General features: G+C 45.1%; 1 protein-coding gene across 2 annotated transcripts in view; it reads left to right on the forward strand.

Annotated features, from left to right (window-relative positions):
• The first annotated feature begins 501 nt into the window (after window positions 1-501).
• The window catches only part of LOC140214645 (uncharacterized), a 49,824-nt gene continuing 31,376 nt past the window's right edge, over window positions 502-18,949 (forward strand). The window contains exons 1-2 of one of the 2 annotated variants that reach the window (XM_072285846.1): window positions 502-818; window positions 16,440-16,728. In XM_072285846.1, coding sequence (XP_072141947.1) covers window positions 651-818; window positions 16,440-16,728 — 457 coding nt within the window. In that variant the 5' untranslated portion in view covers window positions 502-650. The remainder of the gene's footprint in view (window positions 819-16,439; window positions 16,729-18,949) is intronic. The other variant, XM_072285845.1, reaches the window with a different exon arrangement.

Here is an 18,949-nt window from a genome sequence, read left to right on the forward strand (position 1 = left end):
AGCATATATATACATATATATTTACATATATACGTGTTCACTGCTTACGTAAACTTTATCACGCTGGTGGGAAACCCTCATAAGCGGCTACTGCAATCCTGTTGCATGCAGGGAGGCGATGAAGTCCCTTGGTACCATGCTTGGCATGATTAGCACGGTGCTCCGTTCTTCCGCGCTGCGCAAGAGACAACGTGTGAACTTTCGAACGGAAACGGCGATCAATTTGCGGCAGCCGGATCAGCGGCGCATCGTGTTTTGAGTCCCTTCTAAGAATCAGAGCTCCGATTAAAATTTAATGGATGCAAGCGCCATCAAGTTACATTAATAAAACCATTTAAATGCTTATTTTTAAAAGAAGTTGTAAATCATAACTAGGTTTTTTGCCCATAGGTAGCGCTACAACTTGTAAGTGCAATATATGACCCTGTCAGGGGTTTCTTCTTTTGGCTGAGCATGCGTTTCGAGTGCTGCAACGCAGAAGGTAGAAGCTTTCAGCTTCCAGTTTGTGTCGCCGCTCAATGCACTCGGTGCACTTTAGCCGCGCGTGCCATCTCCGCTCTCATACCGCGGTTCCGCCGTCGGCAGCGCATTGCCGCGCAAAGTGAGCTTCTACTTTCGCGCAACAACCCCGAATCGTTGCAGCGGGCGCTATGAGATGCGTCGCCGTTGGGTGTCAAACAGGAAGAAAAAGCGGGTTGCGCATCCATTCGTTCCCGCGGGATCCCAAGCGCAGGCTGGAATGGGCTGTCAAAGTGAATATTGCAGAGAACGGCAAACTTTGGGTGCCACCAAAGGACTGCTGCTACGGTGTTTGCGAGGTAGGCCACTTTGTGTTTCTTTGCGTTATATGCTTGTGCACTGCCGTTAATTATGAAACGTAAATTTAAATAATTTGTATAACGCCCATGTAACGCCTTGAGTCGTGGCCTCCGAGATGGCCGATGGTCGCAGGTTCTTGCGCTCGGCACAGGGCGGTCGTTTCGAAGGATGCGATTGATAGAATAGGTGGTTGAACTGACGAAGCCTCGAGTACGAAATATTCATCCTGACCTTGCTCGTGTATATGCACGAGTTTGCACCTCGGTGGAACAATGTTGGCGCGCAGTACTGGATTAAGCGCCGAAAATCAGCTTTACGAAGTTGCACCTCTTTAATATTTTGAACTGCAGTTTGTTAAATGTGAAACTATGTGTGTTACGAATGTCACACACAGTTTCATACTTAACAAACAGCGGTGTGACAAACCGCCTTTTACTTGTTGCCGATTTTATGGGAGTAGTTAGGGTGGACATTTCATCCTTGATGCTTGTTGGACTTAGGCTGGGCATATTGCATGCCCGATAAATTTGGCAAAATGCAGCTTCTGCATCGTTGGCTCGGGTAGCTTGGGCGCTTGGTAACAACAGCGCTACACTTCTGTCGGCGAACTGCCTGCACTTTATCGCCGTTTTGCACTCGCCAGGGCACTTAATGGCCTTGCCTGAAACAAAGCAAGCCCAAGCAGGGCCGTTTAAATTGAGTACCATTGCCTCATTCCAAGCACCTAGGGCATAGGCCATTGCATTACTCATTCAGATTTTATCGTAAAGGTCAGGATCTAATTTCGCGTTAGCGATCGTCCCCTTGCGCAAGCTGAAGAAGGGAGCCAGTCGCGTTCGAGAAATTTCATCCAGGTCGGGCTCGATCGCGATTGAAATTACCCCGTGAGACCTGGGTATTGAAGGCTGTAATAGGAAACACTGTACAAGTGTACAAGTACCACACCCACATGTAACTTGTGGTTACGCATTTTCAATGCAACATCACTTAGTAAGATGCCTGCCGAGCAGTTGTAAGCTGCTTTACCCGCATGAATTTCGTCTTTCAGGGTTGGTTAGTATTGAGAAGTTGTTATGCAGCTATACAGTTGTATTAATGCTTCAATCTTTTTAGACTAAGAATAAAGTGACAAAACAACAGCATTACCTGTACACTTCGCATAATTCTCACCTACCATTCAACTTCTAACCGGATCTCTCTGTTCTGTGTTATGCATACAATGGGAGTAACTCTTAGTGTGTAATTTCGGCAAGATGTCTATACAACTTTTGAAAATATGTGAAGTCAGTTTTATTTAAACACTCTTGTGGACAGCATTGAACCTTTTCACCAAATTGGTTCTAAAACAAACTCCGCTTTTTAGATGAGTCTTGTTGCAGGCCTTATACCTTCAGCAATTGCTTATTGAAGTATGAGATCATTGGTTTGATTCCTTGCTCTGCTAGCCACATTCCAGTGGGGGCGCTACTGGAGCACTTGTGTACTGGGATTTTGGAGCACATTTAATGACTGCAGGAGGTGCAAATGTATGCACTGCACTACTACAAGTCTCGTAGCCTAGTGTATTGAAAGTGTGGGTTGTGAACTTGGCGCAAGGTTTCAAAAAGTCTTTATATTACTATGTGACTGAAGAAATAAGGCTCCAGGCCCCTTTGAAGATGCTTGCAGTTTCCCCCGAGCAGCTTGCCTGATCAGCTGTCAGAAGTAGACTCCCTCTCCATTGCCTTGCCACTGCAGTGCCGGGCCTCTCGGTGGTTATGTGACCAAGCCACAGCTTCTCAGAAGCAAGGTTTGCGTGAGGTCGGAGCCCAGTGTTGCAAATTTCAAACACTGTAGGTACAATGATAGCAGTACCTCTCGCATTCTATAAACATTGTCTCGCGCCAGCAAGAAGAGTGGTGCATGGTCTGTTAAACTTTTTTAAAAATCATGACAGTGGTCTTTGCCCCCCCCCCATGCAAATCCGGGTGCTCATGAAAACGAAGAATAACTAATTTTGTAGACATCTATTTAATGAGCTCACATATTACAACCTTTTGCTTGTCTGCATGTTGTGTGTTAGCAGCAGTTCTTTTAATTTGATTGGGTTAATGTCCCAAAAGCACCCTTGCAAACTCTATGCCTGAAGATATATTGAAGTATTAGTAGTGCCAGACACCTTCCTGCCAACTTCCTACACCTTGTGGCGTTGACCACTGTATCCGGGTGCTCAACCTCAGTTTTACAAAACAATGCACAATGTGCATTCTGCTTAACAGTGCTATTTTCACAACAAACTGCATTTTTGTTTTAAAGGGGCCCTGAAGCAAGTCTTGAACATAGTATGGAAACGTTGCCAATCTGTTAACATGGCTCCTGCGAACATGTGAGCCAAATATTATTGCACCGCCTGAAGCAGGAAAATTACAATCTTGTGTCAAAAGCAGTAAAAAAATGCTTGCTCTTGCTTCCGAAGTGTCGTCGTGCAGCAGCATCGCAAACAGTTGGATCCACAACAGCTATTGGCTGATTTCCTGATTGCAAGAACATTCTCAGTAGTAATACAATTATTGCTGATCTGAGTTAAATGAATTAAAAATATATATGTTTGTGATCTAAAAAACAAAAACAAAAATCCATTTCATCTTCACACTGCCGATATGCTGCGCATGGCCTCTGAGATTAAAAGTGTAGCGTAGATTACGTGGCCACCATGGGATACTGCCACAAGTCATCTCACCACCAAGACGTTCAGCCTTTCGGCAGGACCATTGGGGCATTGCGCCCTCCTGCAATCTTCCCTGTGTTGCTTCCAGCGTGCTATGAAAATGAAAGGATAGAGAAAGCCGCTCATTGGTCCAATAACTTCCCATGAATTTGAAGGATTAAAAAAAAGTTTGTGGCAAGAGATTAGGTGAGGCGATGTGATTAAATAGTGATGTCATTCAATCATTAGTTGGATGACTGTTTCAGGGCCCCTTTAACATGCAGTAGGCGCGCAAATAGTAATTTTTTAGATTCAATCAAATATACGAATTCAATAGTGCGAGGAGCGAATCGAACCATCCTTTAATAATTAACAGCCGTTTTCACAATCTAAACCAATGTTTACATGCTGGTATTCATAACATTGCCAAGTTTCTGTCATTGCATATCAGATTATGAAGCATTGTTTAGGAAAAGCTCAGTGGAGCATTAGGAACAAAAAAGCAGTTTGTTCAGACACACATGACTTCCAAGAGTGTGAATGATTGTTGTATAACCAGTAAATTCTGGTTTCCTGGCCTACTTAGCCTGCTCTGCTACCTAAGTTCTCATGTTTTATGCCTATACCATGGCCACGGGGATGGAATTTATTGTAGTTTTGCTCCAGCTTTATTGCACACAGTTTATTTCAAAATTATTTGAAAAATATTTGTATTTACTAATGGTGACAGTACAATTCGAAGACCAAATCGAGTAGGACACTATTCAATTCAGTATTTGAAGTTTTTAATATTTGCACACTTTTACTATTCAGGGGATGGTTCCTTTTCATTGTGCTTCCTGGTTCAACATTTTATTGGAGCAGTAACCAATGATGTGCCTAGCTCATGGTAAAGGCCACTGCCACCAATGCGATGTATGTTCTTCAGCACATTAACCCATTTTACCTTTCTGAAGCAGGTCTAAAGCATAGTTACAATGAAAAAATAACATTTCACATATGTAAAATGTATGTTGACACATAGCGTGGCAGAGCATGAGACCGAGGAAGAGGAGAACGAGGTTTATCTTGGTAATGCGCGTCGACGCTTATGCTCAGTAAAGCGCTAACGCCTGGAGACTCACTCAGCGTGTACTTCAACAGGGTAAGCGCGGCAGTTTTGGTGGAGGTTGCTGGGTAAGCTCGACTTATGCAGGAGACCCCACTGCGCAGCAAGAACACCACCCCACAATGGAAGCTGACTCCACAGTTCACTGCACACGCTGGCAAATCTGAGGCATCGCCCCTTGGAAACCTCCAAAAAAAAGTGATGACTGTGACCACTGCAAACATCACGGAAAGCATGAAGCCAACTTACATGACGCTAGTGAACTCCCGAGTGCCGACGGCTTTTCACGGCGACACGTGTAAAGACATGGAAAATTGAGTGGCCGAGTTCGAGCTCGTAGCTCCGTTTAACGAGTGGGACAACAACACCAAACTCGGGAACGTCTATATCTGCCTCGAGGATGGTGCTCGCATTTGGTTTATGAACCGTGAAAGTACCCTGTCATCATGGCCCGAGTTAGAGCAAGCTACTCCAGTCCCGATTGGCGGGGAAAAGCGGAGCGAGCCTGTAAGTCACGCGTTCACAAGCCAAATGAGAGCGTCGCGATGTAACCTACGTGGAGGACATGGCGCGTTTCTTTCAGCGTGCCGATCCAAGCATGTCGGAAGAGAAGGTGCATCATCTTATGAGAGGCTTAAAGGAACAGCTCATTGGCGGTCTTGTTCAGAATCCGCCGAAGACTGCTGCGGAATTCCTTACCGAAGCCACCGCTATGGCGAAGACACTGCAACGGCGGTTCGTGTACAACTGACAGGCTTGGGGTGCGACGTCGCCTTGCTTTGCAAGCTGATTTGCTCAGTGGTTCGCAATGAGCTGTAAAAGCAACACGGTACATTGCCTCCTCCAGTCAGCTCCCCCGCCAGCGTCATACGCAACGAAGTACAGCATTCTCTTGAGGCATCTCTTTCCAGCAGTGAAGCACCGCCTCTGCCAAACGAGTCCCAGCGCAAGACTTGCAGAGAAACATTGCCATGCCCCGCCCAATCTTTCACACCTTCTTGGTTCACCAGTCGCAGTGCAATCAGCACAAGCCGCTCTGGCAACTGCGCTACCGTACTTCGACGACCGCCGAACACCCACGAAAAAATTGGAGTTTAGGCGAGCACGTGATCGACGACCGCTGTGCTCGGCGAAGCTGGACATGTGTATCGGGAGATCCCCAACCGATGACTGGGACTGCGGGGTTCTTCTCTCAATTAGCCCCGACCCAGGTTCGGCCAGAGGCCTCCCAACATCGCAGAATTCCTCGACCAACAGCGCAGGTCGGCCACATAACGCTTCAAGGACAATGGAGGGGCGATCGGCAAGTCCACGCCGGGAAAAGACGTCGGCGACCTTCCGAAGCCAGGCTGCTGATACTCGACGCGCTGAGGACCTCGTATCAACCCAACTGCGACATGAGAATACGACGTCGGAACCCATTCCCGCAAACAAAATTTCACTGGACACACTTGTGTTGATCGACGGCAGAAAAAATGAGTGCACTTGTAGATACCTGCGCAGATTGTATGATGCTCAGTGGTAAACAGGGGATCTATTCTGCGATGATTACTTTCTGTAGTACTATTGCCTTGGTCACGCCTTTGCCATCGGCCCGCACTTTCTGATTGTTTTAGCAAAATCGGCTGAGCTGATTGCCTGACCACTACATCATCCGATTTTACTCAACCAGCCAATCAGCGCACGCCCGGTGATACTATCACTGAGGCTACACTGTAGCCAAAGGGACCATCGCAGAATACATCCCCTGGCTAGTGTTCTGAAAAAAGTAAGGTTGCCCTGGACTGGGATGCCAGTTTGTGCAGCAGGTGGCGAGATCATCGCACCGCTTGACTTGTGCACCGCCAGAGTAGAAATTCAGGGTGTTGCTTTTCTTTCCACTTGTCTGGTTCGGTGCGAGTGTTCCTGCTATTTATTTCTTGGGATGCACTTTTTACAGGAATATGGTGCCATTATTGACCTCTGCAAGCGCTGTGTCACTTTCCCAAATAAGAGCGCAGCAGCACAAACTGATGTCATCAGACGCAGATTCGCACTTGGCGTTTCGGACGGCAACATCATGATACTGCCACATACGTGCGTGACAGCTTCGGTCAAATCCGATGAGCTACAAGACAGTGAAGCCATTGTAGAAGGAAACATTTCTTTGTTGCTGACCCGAGGTATTTGTGTAGCGTGAAGCCTTGTAGAACTAACTGATAGCCAGACAGTGGTCCTCCTTACCAACTTTACCTTTGAGCACTGGCACATTTTTCATGGCACTGCCATAGCCTACGCCAAACCATCAACGGACATAGAGTGTTTTGCTACCGAACTGAGCAGAAACGACGGTTCGCTCAGAGGCATCAATGTAAACTCCGAGCTGATAGAAGAACAAAAGAGTGTATGGCAGGAACTCTTCAACGAGTTCTACGCGTACTTCGTTTGGTCTACTAAGGTGGGCCAAACACCAATCACGAAGCACCAAATAACAATGTACAATGGCACACGCCCCATCTAGCAACAGCACTATCGTGTCTCGTCAAAAGAATGTCAGGCACTTCAAGCCCAAGGGAAGGAGATGCTAGATGACGGCATCGTTCAGCCTTCACACAGTTCATGGCCCTCTCCGCTCATTGTTGCCAAGAAAAAAGACTGAATGCTTCGTTTCTGTGTTGATTATAGGCGCCTTAACAACATTACCAAAAAGGGCATGTACCCGCTACCACGTATCAGTGACTCTTTAGACAGGTCGAGATCACTGGAGAATTGTCATCTTTTTGTTTATGGCATGGCGCCCTATACAGGAACTCCGATGCCAACAACAAGACCTACCATTTGGTCGTTCCAGCAGACCTCCGGGACAAAGTTTTGTTCGCCTGCCATAACAAGCCTCCATCAAGCCATTTGAGTTTAACGTGGACCCTTGCTAGAGTGCGCAACCTTACTACTGGCCAAAAGTTGCCACCTGTGGTAAGTGGTATGTCCAAGCCTGCCGTGAATGTCATTGCTGGAAGTCGCCAGCTGTGAAGCCTCTGGGATTTGCTGAATCCAATCGACCCACCTGGAAAACCTTTCAGCCAAGCTGGCATGGATCTTCTGAGCCCGTTTCCACTGTCATCTTCTGAAAACAGGTGGATAATCGGTGCCACAGACTATTTAATGTGGTATGCTGAGGCAAAGGCACTGCCTTGAGGTACAGCTTCTGAAGTTGCCCAGTCTTTCATGCAGAGCATCGTACTATGGCATGGCGCCCCATTGCACATCATCACAGACCGAGGCAAAGCCTTTACAGTGCAGCTCATTGAAGACATTCTTGAACTCAGTTACATGGCCCATCGAAAGACAACTGCCTGTCATCCTCAGACAAACAGCTTGACCAAAGGAATGAACAAAACGATGACTGCCATGCTGTCTGTGTACATAGACGTACAGCACAAGATGTGCGAGGAGATATTCCCTTATGTAACATTAGCATATAACACTGTTATACAAGAAACAACACACCTCACACTGTTTTGCCTCATTTACAGCCATGAAGAGCAGAATGTGTTAGAAGCAATGCTACCGTGTGACAACGTCGATCATCTTGATCTTGCCCTGAACTTTTCATGCAACACATGGAAGAAACACGTCAGCTTGCTCGAGTGAACAAAATGAAACAACAGACCATGGATGCATGCCATTACAATCTCCGCCATCGACAAGTCGAGTTCCAACCTGGTGATCAAGTTTTGGTCTGGACTCCCATCCGCTGAAAAGGACTATCCAAGAAGCTTTTGAGTCGCTACTTCAGACGCTACATAATGTTGCAGCAAATAAGTGACACGAATTGCGAAGTCCTTCCTGACTGAAGCCAGCCTCCCTGATGTCAACAACCACAATCTGAGATTGTGCACATTGTGCAGTTGAAACCATACTATAGCCCCTAATAGCCAACGTTTTCAGCAGCTTATGTTAGTTTTTGTTGTTTCTCGTTGCTCAGTGACTTGTGGCTATACCACACATCACAGTGATTGTGATTATACCCTGTGTGTTGGTCCTAGCCCTCTAGCCCTCCTCACGTGAAGCTTATGTCCTCCTCCTCCTTTTTTTTTTTTAAGGAAAGGGTAATGCCACATTGTGGCAGAGCAAGGGATTGAGGAAAAGGGGAACGAGGTTCATCTTGGCACCGCGCGTCGACGCTTACGCTCGGTAAAGTGCTAATGCCTGGAGACTCGTTCAATATGTACTTCAACAGGGTATACGCGACTGTATCAAACTTCTGTAATCAGTGGTGAGCAAAATGCAATACTGAATAAGCCACTGTATTAATAACTGGCTCAGTTAAGATCACACAGGTTTGCTTTTCATGGTAAAGCAGCCGTCTGTAGTGTGATATTTTGCTAGTGCATTCTCTGGAAGTCTCGTGCATAAAGTGACCAAAGCATAATAGTCACTGGGTTGGGCCTTGTTTATGTTAGCAGGCTGTCAGTGCACCATTGAAATAAGGAAGCGTTTTCTTTGGGATGTGATACTGACAGCAAAACCAACATGGTCACTGTAAATGCTGTTATGTGTAATTGGGCGTCTCCCTGACCTTGAATGGAACGTTCTTGCAGCTACTGCTTGAGTGTTGTGTCTGCAATGCCACTTCTGTTCTGCACTACAAGATATTCAGTGGCAGACAGACAAGTGTTGCTTGAGCATAAATTGGGCATACAAGAGCATCATCGCTGCACTGATTTACGAATGAACCACCAGGTCTTGTTGTATATATAGCTGTGATGCTATTGGTCACTATTCTGTTGACATAAAATTGTGACACCTGTAATTAATGTTTGTTCAGTCTGATTATTGACAATGCTAATATTATCATGCCTTTCCCGCTTGTTCAATGATTAATGTTTCTGATGTGATGAGCACTGTATGGAGACAACCAGCATCACACTGAATGTGTGAAGTTGTTTCTGTTTATCCTATTTTATTTGCAATACTGCTTACCCCATCAATAACGGTTCTTGTAGAGTGGTAAAGCAAACAGGAAACTAATCACATCACTCACACAAAAAATAAAAAATACACCAAGACTTTACGTGAGTGCACTATTTTAAATCATCAACAACCAGCACTGAAAATAAATTACGAGAACAGAAGATCACAAAATAGCGCAAGAACAATATCAATAATGTCACTTTTCAAGCAGAAGCTGATATCTTTCAATGTTGTCTTGCGTGACTACGCATATGTTAAGGTCATTCCAATTCGTTACTGTTTGCAGAAAGGAGTACTTAAAAACATTATTTCTACTTTTGATTGTAACTAATTAAAAGGAATGTTGCTTAGTGGCATATCCAAAGGAGAATGAAATAAAATTTTATGTTCGGCTGTTTAATTTACCTTAGAAAATTTAAACATAAACTTAAGGCAAGCAACATTATTCCTTTCTAATATTAATTTCAAGTCAAATTGGGTAAATATTGTGTTACAGATGTCAGGCTATAATTATTGAAAATAAATGCTATAGTACTTGGAACTCTTTCCACTTTATCTAGGTTAGTATTGGCAAATGGGTAGCAAATAACATTTGCATACTCTAGAATTGACAGTACAAGAGTGTATACAAGTTTGGTGTTGCTTGATACATTGCTAAGAGACCTTATTAAATGGTGAAGTTTGGACATTGTCAGAAATAGCATCACTATATTTATCCCAGTGGATGTTGCTGGCTATAGGGACCTAAATACTTGAACTTATTAACCTTATGTATTACATTATAATTTGCCTTAAAAGTATATCTACAAAAGGAGACTTTTTTAGAGTGCAGCTCTTTGGTGCCTGTTCCTGCTGTGAGCGTAACCGAGCGAACGAGCACAGCGAAGGATGAAAGAGCAGATGCGGAGCTCAGTGGCGGATAAAAGCTGGCGATAGCAAAGAGTGTGAGGAGAGAGGCGAAATTGCGAGAAGAAAAGCGCAGTGCCGCGCGTGACGGGCTTTGTGGCGTCCATGGCTAAGAGATGCCGCCAGAGTAGCGCATGTTCTCTTGGAGGTCTGTTTGCAGCGGCTGCTGTGAATCGTGCCCACACATCACCCACGCACTGCCTATTGCGATCTCCTGATTAGCAAGGCAGTTGCACCACGTTTTGCCCCATTTGCAACGTGTCGCATGAGACAGATTGTCCACGCCAACTAATATATTGCGAGATGAAAATGCGTATAGAGCTGCGCTCAAATTTTGCCTTAGGAAGTATCGTAATTGTCGGTTAATTTTTTTATTACTTATTCATTACAGTGCATTTTTTATAATTTGCCAACTAGGGTTGGTAATATCGAATAATGATTAATCAATTAAATGCATCCCACTGCTCAAGTAATCTTCATCAATGTCCACCTTTCATTGAATCTACTTAATCAATTAGGCCTGTTCGATTAATCATTTTTGAGAGTTTGACAAAAGTGGTGCAAGAATTTTGAAATCGTACGGGAATGGCGGTGCATGAGCAGTGACTGTGCGGCTGTGGTAGAATGACTGTCGACTGGTTTTCCGAGACCCTAGTGATGCCGAGCTGAGTGCTTCCCCTCTCTTCCCCCACACTGCACACGCCCCCACATCACCGGAAGCTGGAGGCTTGAAGTGTGCTCACGATTCAAGGCATACTATAGCAGCCCAGTTGTTGATCATCATGCCACTCCCGGTACACTACCGACATGGCACAGCATGAGCGACAGTTTGGAGCATGCATTTGACATAGCGATGGAGTTCATGTCAATTCCAGAAAATCTATAGCATCCAAGCATCTATTCTCGCATGCTGGTTGTGTGGCCATTCAAAGAAGGTGTCGGTTTCACCCAAACATCCCAGCCAATCGACATTCCTTCGCTCTGTAGAAAAGAGCAAGTGGTTTAAAGCCCTAAACCAGTTATTTTCTTTTACCATGTGCACATTGCAATTTTTTCCATATTTCAGTTGAACTTGACCTTTCACTCTTGCCATTTTTCTTATTTCTTGTTTAACCATACTGTACAGGTATTAACCAGTGCCATGTATCTTATTTAATTCTGCAATAAATGCCATATTATTATACATATTGTTATAGTACACACATATAATACAATACCCTGCACCTCCACCACAATGTTACCCGAAGGACGAGTCAGTAAGACGAGCAACTATTTACAGGTTATATTTACAACAGCGGTTGCAGCGCTGACCGGTTAGGCTCACAGCAATGAGCCCAGTTCGTTCTTCCTCCTCTTTTCTCGAGTGATGGCGCCCACGCGCCTCATTAGAACAATCAAATATCACACGTGTAGCAATATTGTTACTCTTTCAAAAGTCACTAGTGCCAACTGTATTTAGTCTTTAACAAGTCACAGCTTATCCTTTATCAAATGTTCTCATGAAGTCGAGAGAGAACAACACTGAGGTTGCGAAGGTGCTCTGAATCATTCAGGCCAATGACAAAAATGTCATCAAAATATACTGCAACATGTGGCAGCACCTCGGAGAAGGTTCTCCATTTCTCTTTGGAATAAGGCTGATGCTGATGAAACACCAAAAGGAAGGTGCATATACTGAAATAGCCCCATATGTGTTAAAATAGTAAAATACTTCTTAGTCTTCATCAAGAACTATTTGCTGGTAGGCATCCCTCAAATCCAGTTTGGTGAACATTTCACCCCCTTACAGCATGGCCCAAAGGTCCTCAATTCTTGGAATTGGGTACTTTTCCAGCGTGACCACAGGATTAACAGTAAGCTTGAAATCTCCGCAAATTTTGATGCGGCCATCCTTCTTAACTACTCGAACAATAGGCGCAGCCCAAGATGAACAAGCAACTGGCTTGAGAATGCCTTCCCCCTGGAGGCTCAGAAGCTCTTGTGACACCCCATCCTTCAGGGCAAATGGCAGGGGGCATGGCTTGAAAAAGCTGGGTACCGCATCTTGCGGGACATGAATTGTGGCTTTTGGGCCCTTGAAACTCCCAAGGCTCCTTTTAAACACATCAGGAAATGCTTTAATAATGTCCTTAACATCAGAAACAACATGAACAGTCTGTTTTACACTTCGGGGAAAACTCTGAGCACATTGCATCGTGATGCGGCGAGTGCGGGAGTCGGGCGGCGGCAGCAGCTCGCGCATATGTTCTTTCAAAAGGCCTGGGTACTGAGTGCATGCACGTAAATTTCTTCACTGTGTGTGCTACCGTAATATGCAACGACAAGAAAGACACACCAAAATGTGCGCGCAATGTGCTCAGTCTTTATTTGATGCGAAAGGAAAACAAAGTACTCAACAATAATAACTATGGGGGCAAAACACGATGAAACAAACGGATGCGAATAAAGGAGTGTTTTAGGTTAAGACAATGAGCTGGAAGCAATTTTTATAGTTCATTACACTAGACAGACCCTGCCCACCGGCAGAGAAATACATGCATCATGTTCCGAACTTCACCCAGCGGCTGCGATGGCAGCGCTCGTTCTGGAGAGCAGTGGGGTGTGGAGCGACTCGGTCAGCTATGTATTCATTCGCAGAACGTTCCACTTGCTGACGATGGTGGGCCAAAGCCTATCCTCAGACAATCTATAGAGAGGATGGCGCGCCAGCGATGCTTTCAGTGAGCCCCAGACATTTTCAATGATGTTGAGGTCCAGGGATTGGGGCGGCCTTTCCAGGACAGTGACGCTGCCCCTTCAAGCAGTTCTTGAACAACACGAGCAGTGTAGATCGGTGACCTATCATGTTGGAATATACAGTCGCCTTCTGGGAATGGGCCGTCAAGAACATACGGAATCAGTACATCGTCTATGATTGCCCCGTACCTTTCAGCGCTGAGCATGCCTTTGAGACACATCAGTGGCCGTCGCACAACGCTTAGTCAAGAATATTGGCCCAGTTCACGCAGTAACGATGAAATCTGCACACTGCCTCTGACAGTAGCGCGCTTCCCGACAATGCGGCCAGGGCGCGTCGCCATAGTAGACGATACGGATCAAGACTCAATCCGTGAGTGTCTGCGCCTGCGTGAGCTGCTGCGCCGCCTGACTCATGCGCTCACCGCATCGTGATGCAATGCGCTCCGAGATTTCCCCTAAGTATGAAACATCCTGAACATCTGCTTCCCAGACAGCAATGTCAAAGCCCAGTTCTCGAATCCATTTGTGACCTAGCAGTGTTGAACTTTCCCCAGTCAGGAACAAAGGTAGGACAGCTTTCTGTCACGGAACTGTACCACGACATCTGCTTTGCCTTCAACTTGTGTGAGCTTGTCTGAGTAGCTCCGTAGGAGCACATCCGATGGCATGACAGTCACTGACGGTAGTAGCTCCTGAAGACGTTTTTTTGCAATGACAGAAATGCTCGCACCAGTGTCCAGCTCCATACTGAGCGGCTTGCTGCAAATGCTGATGGTCACAGTGAAGGGCGGTAAAGGTGTGACAGTGTCGACCGGCCACATGTCAAACACATCGACAGGTGCATTGTTGTCAACAGTGTTGACTTGGTGTGTTCTACTTAAAGTTTTACGAGCTGGAGGTACGGAGCTGTCTAGTTTTGTAGGCTTGCCCTTCCACAACAAAGCGTCTTTTCTCTTCGAGTTGCATACTCAAGCAATGTGACCCTGCTTTTGGCAGTAGTTATATTATTGTCTTGCACGACACACTAGGCCCGCACCACACAGTAAACTAAACAAGTGTCAGGAGATCACCTGGTGCAGGTTACAGACACAGTCATACCCAAACCCCTACGTATACTCTCACATTTACCCGGACAGAGTATGTCCATACTGTCACCTGTGTGGCGAGCTGGCTATGCTCAGTCACATCCTCTGGGACTGTGAGGAGGACCCCCTCCCCCCGATCTCCTGGCCTCTCCCTCACCTTCATCATGGGAGGAAGTGCTGCTTAGCTCCAGCCCGGACGTGCAACTCTGAGCCGTGGAGTGAGCCGAAGAGGTCGCCGTCACGCATAGCCTGGCGGCCATCTGGCCTTCCTGACAAGCCCATGAATTAGCTCCCCACTCAGACGAATAAAGTTTCTCTCTCTCTCTCTCTCTCTCTCTCTCTCGGCAGTAGTTGCACGTAGTGCAGATATGCTTGTACTGGGTCACGAGGTGTTCTTCCCCGCTGCGGTAGCATGAGACACGCCACTTTGATGCCACAACCTTATGCGTAGGCAGCAAACTTCTGCTGGAACTGGCTGTCTCACCAGCACCTTTCTTCGCGGCTTCCATGGGAAGTGCAGTTTCCGCAGCATCTTCGTACATAAGGTCTGCCTTCTCGAGCATCCTCGTCTGCACGGCTGTGTCATTGATGCCACACACGATATGGTCCCGCAACATAACGCCAAGCTCAGTTCCAAAGCTTCGAGACGTTTGAGTGACACCACGAAATTACTGACACTTGCCTTCCGTGTGAGCGCGCGTGTCGAAGCTAAAAAGCTGAACAACACTAGATGGTTTGGGGCAGTAATGGTCACCCAGAACTGAATTTCTTGCATGGTCTTGTCTTGTGGCTGGGCGGGCTTAACGAGATCCCACAAGAGAGCATAGCTCTTCTGCCCACAGTAACTAAAGAAGACTGACATCATTTTTTTCTGCTGCAGTGTCATTGGCGATGAAAAAAGCTTCAAGGCATTCAACGTAGCAGGGCCACACATCTCCGTGTCTTTCGTCGAATGCTTCAAGGTTGCCGAACATTGGCATGACGAAGTTCCGTTGCATTGAATTCACTAGACGAACGACGAAATCGCATGTGTAGCAGTGGACGTGGAAGGACGACGCACTTGAACGAACTTGAATGCTTTTTCCCTCGTCGCCACTTGTTACGGGTGTAGCCGAGCAGTTCCGAGAGGTGGGACAGACTCTGCAGTCAACGACATGTACTGCAGCACGACCATACACTCAGGATAGCGCTTGCAGCTGATCCCGTGCTGTCTATTTTCTCCGCCTTTACAGGGTGGTGCAAGTGGTGCCATGCAATGGGCAGCCATCTGAACCGAAACCGTAACAGTAATGTTAGGACTGCACATCTTAAAGTATCAACCTTTCGGAGTGCACGTAAGAACTGTTTTTCTGTGCACTGAAATCGGTTAGATGCTATGTCGAAATGTGGCATAGACTGCAGACTAAGCGTGCTCTGACAGGGCATTAATTTTGAAGCAGGCATCACACTTGTGGGACTACCTGCAAAACCAGCTGAGGTTTTCCTTTCAAGAATTTCTGGTGTCTGCAGCATAGTATTTGATGCTTGTGTTGCTTGCGACTGTCTGCTTGGTAACATATATTAGACTTTATTGCTAGTGCATTGCTTTCTTTTTTCTTAGTGGATACTTAGTGGAGCTCAGATGCTGTTATTTTAGCGTAATCTATGCAAGAAAAATGGCTGCACTGTTTGCGGATCGTAAAATGCCTGTTTTCTATATATCTGATGTAGTGTCTCATTAAAACTGTCCATAGCAGATTTTATATTGTGTTTTGATGGAACCCTTACTAGAGAAAATGAAAAGACAATACCAGTGTTGTTAAGATACTAAGTTATTTATTGTAAGTGCACCACTGGTGGCTCTTGGGACGCTGGTGAGGACATATCTGAAGGTAGTTATGCCCTCTACTCCCGGCCTCGGCGGCCGCATTTCGAAGGGGGTGAAATGCGAAAACACCCGTGGTACTTAGATTTAGGTGTACATTAAAGAACCCCAGGTGGTCGAAATTTCCGAAGTCCTCCACTATGGCATGCCTCATAATCAGAAAGTGGTTTTGGCACGTAAAACCCCATAATTGATTTATTAGTTATGCCCTCTACTGTAGGGTAGTTTGTAGCTGCCAACTATGAAAGTAAATTTTGTTTCTGTCACCATATTCCGCAGGCGCACTTTGAAGAGGACCAGTATGAGCCCAGACGCACGGACCGTAAACTGAAGCCGTTTGCTGTGCCCACTTTGTTCAGCCACCGGAAAGTTCCGAAACGGCGCCGAAGGCTTGTACGGGGTGGTTCCACTAACAGCAGCACCAGTGTTACCACTGCTGTTGACACTGCTGCTAAGGTGGTTACTGTCGTCTCCACTGCCACGAGTCTCACTACTGCTGCAACTGTTTCTACGAGACCTGTGGTTTCATCTTCAGTGGCCAAAAGCCAGCCAGCTCATCTTCAGTCAGGTAGACATGTCTTTTTAAACATTGTAGCAATGTGGGTTCTTGTCCAGACCTTTTTTTTAAAGATTTACTATGAGGGCCTCTTCTCAAATGAAAGTCAAGTGGAATCGTTCAGTCAATGGATATTGTAGGTGCCCCTGAGATGGGGCAGAGAGAAGCTTCTATGCTAAAAAATAGTTAACAAAAGCTTGCTTTCAGTTAATGGTGTGGGCAGAGACAGAGCAACTTGTTTTTCTTAGACTGGGATAATCTAACGATTCTATTTCAATGCCATTATTATGCTTCGGCAGAGGCCAGAGCAGTGCTCTGCCTGTGTTTTCAACAGGATAGGGTGGCCATTAACGGTGGCTGTGAGAGTGGCATACAGTTGAGTGGCAGGAACTGCTACATTATACTGGCCTTGGCGTGCACTCATTCTACACTTGTCTTTTTTTAATGACAGGATTTTTTAAAAAGCTTCTAGATGGGTTTTAGATAGTATTTATCTATTTGTAGGGGTATCTGTGATTTTTAGTCTTTGATATTCTATTGGTAATATTTTAGCCACTGTTTAAAAGCATAGGAAAGACATGCTTGTAACTCATAAAATCTCATGCCATGGTTTGCATCTGTCATTTTACTGCTTTCTGTCATTTTACTTTCTTTCATGTTTTTAACAGTAGTTTTCAAGATTTATTTATTTGTTTGAATATGCTATCAACCCCTTGCAGGGCCAAGATAGGAGCGGGTTACATTATTTGCATTGTAATATGTATAACAGTGCCATAACAATATAGAACACATGTAACCATATCACAAGTTACAATGGGGTGACGGCCATGCATGTCCCAGCCAAGCAATATCAGCCATGCATGTCCCGTTGACATCTTTAACTTTAATGAAAAAGAATATATCTTGGAACGTTGAAGCAGTGCTAAGCTTTCGAAAAAAAAAAAAAAAAAGATTATTGTAAAGAAAAAGAATCTTGAGGTTCTCCGCTGCCAAGCACTTGTTTTGCCTCCATTTCAGATCTTGCAGATTTGGGCAACTATTGCCCAAAAGTCGTTCCCTGTGTGAGCTCAATCTGTATCTTAATTTGTTAATACATTTGTTACAAAGTGTCTTAGTTTCCGACCAAAAAATCTGAAACTTGGCTGATGTAGCAATTTTGCATAATTTCACATCCTTCTCTCTCACGAGCTATTAAAATAACATAATGACACCAAAACTTGCTTGGAACATAGATGTACTATGCTCTCACTGTGACCCGGAATTTGTTTTACAAGATAGCATTTATCATATAAGGAATCCCACCCATTAGGCAAAAAAGTAAAACTTTGAACATCAAATAAAAAACAGGACATCTTTTACTTCTTTCAAAAAAGCAGATCTTAAAGCCTGTGATGTGTTTTACGGAAATACAAAAAAAAAAGTTTCATAAAAAAAATGTTTACGTTTCGACCTCTACGACTACAAACGCAACCATCTTTTCTCATTTCTTGATATGTCTGTTGTGAGGGCAGCAATGTACATCTTGTTGCTAACAAAGGGTTCTGGTTTCTAGAGCATTGAACAAATCATGAGGTCTCTACAGTAAAAAGAAAAATAAACAATATTATTTCTTTTCTTAGTTGCGCCAAATCAAAACAAGAAATCATATGTAATGATGACCTTTTCCAGCACACACAAGTTCCACTTCATGTTGGCACAATACACACACATATATGCATACTTTATGCAAATAAGTGTACAGCACTGACTTTGGGCTCGAGGAGTAGAATTTTGTGGCCAGTCGGAGTGTCACTGTGAGCAGTCTTGAATAAATGGAAGGCTTCATGAACAGGTCACATCGTGAAGCGCTTTGGGACAAATTGTTTTTTTCCAATTACCCATGATTACAATGGTATCTTTTTTTCTTTAAGCTTTCTTGTGAGCAGTTGAATTTATCTTTCGTGTAGTTGTCCAAAGCTGCCTGTATAATTGTGTCACTGAGACACCTTCTTGTATATGGGTCAGGAAGCGACCTCACTCTGTGGGTTTGGTGAAACTTAAGTTCTCTTTGTAACATGTAACGAGATGCCAGCGTAATGATTTTTTGTATCTCTTGATGCGAAAGTCTGCCAGGCAGTAATGTTTAACAACTGGCATTGTTCAATGGGTGATTCGCAGGCATCAAAAGCTTCCCATGCTTCTCAACCACCCTGAGCAAGTGCTGCAGCTCTGAGCCAATGTTTAAGCCTCGCTG

This window comes from Dermacentor andersoni, chromosome 1, assembly GCF_023375885.2.
Source record: "Dermacentor andersoni chromosome 1, qqDerAnde1_hic_scaffold, whole genome shotgun sequence".
NCBI lineage: Eukaryota > Metazoa > Arthropoda > Arachnida > Ixodida > Ixodidae > Dermacentor > Dermacentor andersoni.